Source organism: Pyxicephalus adspersus, chromosome 11 (genome assembly GCF_032062135.1).
Source record: "Pyxicephalus adspersus chromosome 11, UCB_Pads_2.0, whole genome shotgun sequence".
NCBI lineage: Eukaryota > Metazoa > Chordata > Amphibia > Anura > Pyxicephalidae > Pyxicephalus > Pyxicephalus adspersus.
The window spans coordinates 58,286,688-58,289,654 of NC_092868.1; the positions used below are offsets into that span (position 1 = coordinate 58,286,688).

The following is a 2,967-nucleotide window of genomic DNA, read 5'->3' on the forward strand; positions in this document are numbered from 1 at the left end:
GTGCAGGGGCCGGGGGTATATAATGCAGAGTGCAGGGGCCGGGGGTATATAATGCAGAGTGCAGGGGCCGGGGGTATATAATGCAGAGTGCAGGGGCCAGGGTATATAATGCAGAGTGCAGGGGCCAGGGGTATATAATGCAGAGTGCAGGGACCAGGGGTATATATTGCAGCGTACATGGGTCAGAGGTATATAATGCTGAGTGCGAGGCCCAGGGGTATATAATGCAGAGTGGGGGGGCAGGGGCATATATTGTAGAGTGCAGAGTTCAGGGGTATATAATGTAAAGTTCAGGGGCCAGGAGAATATAAGGAAGAATACAGGGGCCAGGGGTATATAAGGAGGAGTGCAGGGCCAGTTGCACATAACTTAGGGGTACGTAATGCAGAGAAAGGTAAAGTCTCTGTGTCCCTTGCACTCTGCGTGTAGAGTTGAGGGGTAATACACTGCACCCATACATAATACAGTTACCCCCTTCCTGCTGCCTCAATAATATATATATAGGGCCACCATAACCTATTATTATAGGGGGGGGGCAGATCCCTAAGCAACGTCACTAAGTGAATGATCCTCGATGAATGTGATCCTCAGTCTACACACACCAATGACTGATCAGATGTGGAGCTCAGCTGACCTCTTTACTGTACAGAGCAGTGTAGTCAATACAGGCTGGTCTGGGACACGCCCCCTATCTATGATAGGATGAAAAAGGAGGAGTTTGGTATGTAATGATCCATTTAAAGGGAAATTACATATAACTTGAACTGATGTGCCTCACTTTTTTAAATTATTTTATTTATTGGTTAAAGTTATTTTTTGGTCAGTATTCACCCCTTCTCACCTTGCTGAGGATTACCACGAGCCACAATTCCTCAGTGCCAATCTTGTGCCACATATGGTGCCGTGTCATCGGGGGAGGTGCAAAGTCCCCCAACCAAATCACGGAGCAGCGCCCCCTACAGCCCTATGAGAAATGTGCATATTGTAATGTAAAGGGGAACTCTGATTGTATTCTCTCTTCTCGTCCCTCCAGGTACCGGGGCTTCATTATCGTTCTGACATTCTTGTTTTACACCGGCTATCACATGTCCAGGAAGCCCCTCAGTGTGGTGAAGGTAAGTCGGGGCTTTGTATGGGGTCTATGAATAAAGAGGACCTGTCTGTGAAATCATGTCACCCCCTCTGGGTTCTATTGGGAGGGCTTAAAGGGCCATTTCACCCCTTCCCCCACACGTGCCTGCTTCTGTATTTATTCTGTATTACTTTAATTGATAACTCCAATCTGCTATATGGGCGGGGCTTCAGAAGAATGTATGAGCCAATAAAAAAATTGGGGATTAGTTGTTCGCCCTACCCCCAAATCATCCCCTGGGGGTAGATTGTGGTTAGCACCCCTGCTTCATGACTGCATCATCAGGAAATCCACCCTGGTAAATGTCATGTGACCATAGCTGGAGGGCCTGTAGACAGCCAATCAGAGACAACTAACTTGCTTCCTATTGGTCAGTATTCTCCAGTGCAATCTCTCGCCTTTTTCTTGCAGAGTCAGCTGCATCTCAATTGCTCCGGAATCCCCAACCCGCCAGCCAATATCTCCATTAATGACACCACGTGGTGCAGCTGGGCCCCGTTTGGTAAGTACTCCTACACTAAACCCCCTGAATGGCCACCAATCAGCCGCCAGCACTGCGGAGTTCTGCTGCTGGATGGGGGGGATTGTTTTGGCTCGCTCCCTGTTGTTCTTATTAATGGCATGTAATCATGAAAAAAATAGATGAAATATTTATAAAAAGCAGAGCTCAGACAGGGAGAGAAGCAGCACAAGAAGCCAATCAGCTGAGAGCAGTAGGGTGCTATGTAATAGAGAGATAAACTCATCAGCCTGCTGCTTCTCCTTTCACTGTCCAGTCACAGGCTGGGGTGGGATAAGACCTGTAAATGCTACTGAAATGCAGAAAAATCCATCCAGACTGGGCTTTGCAGTGCAGCAGAGCAGTGCTGATCTCAGGACTGGTGAGACAGTAATACAATGACGTCTCTCTGTGTATTTAGCGGTTTGGCCGATATTCACCCAGACCCCCCTGAGAGTGGGATTGGAAGGCCGGGAAGCGGGCACAAGGAACCCAATGCCCATATTAATGTGAGCGATTGGATAATAATGCCCTGATGGTGTTTGCCCGCTGTCACAGATGGGGCATTAACGATAATTCATCACCCTCTGCATTGGCCTTTTATTGGCCCTCAGGACTGCTGCCCATCGATTAATGAATTAATTCACACGCAATTAGCAGATAACGGGTTTGTGTACACGGCGTGAATCACAGCGCGGTCACATGACCACGAGGACAACTCACAGTATTATATTCATAGATAAGTGGCAGCCAATAGGAGACGTTGATATTCATTCACTCTAGGGTCTGTTTATTAACCAGTGAATGTGACTGGTTAATAAACTATTTTTATAAATAAACTTCATCACTATTGTCTGGTGGTGAATCCTACAGGTCCATGTGATTTCTGTGTTAGTGAATGATTCTCCTCCAGTGAATATTTAGTGAATGTCACATTCACGGTGACCTTATTCTCTCCGGTGTGCATGGATTTTATTTCCACCACCTAATGATGATTCTGTGACCCTGAATCCCCATCGTGTGATTGGCCGATATTCCGCTATATTTAGCAATGAGTAAGAATTTGTATTTTTATCCGTCTGGAATCTTTGTGAATTCCGTGTGGAAAATATTCACACAAAACACATGTGACTGAATCATCCCACTATGTCACCCCCCTGTGAGGTCACACGTGTGACACGCAGTCAGAATTTCCATCTTGGGTTCACGTAAAAGAAATGCTGAATGTGGGCTCTGTACAGCACTGCGGTATATGTCAGAGCTATATAAATGTATAATGATAGTGTGTGACTGTGGGGGGACATTAGAGTGTCAGCTCCTCTGTACAGAGACTGAT

General features: G+C 46.5%; 1 protein-coding gene across 2 annotated transcripts in view; it reads left to right on the forward strand.

Moving 5' to 3' along the window:
* The window catches only part of SLC37A2 (solute carrier family 37 member 2), a 24,171-nt gene that overhangs the window by 6,243 nt on the left and 14,961 nt on the right, over positions 1–2,967 (forward strand). For both annotated transcript variants that reach the window (XM_072426134.1, XM_072426135.1), the window contains exons 2-3: positions 1,034–1,115; positions 1,544–1,634. In XM_072426134.1, the coding sequence (XP_072282235.1) occupies positions 1,034–1,115; positions 1,544–1,634 (173 nt within the window). The remainder of the gene's footprint in view (positions 1–1,033; positions 1,116–1,543; positions 1,635–2,967) is intronic.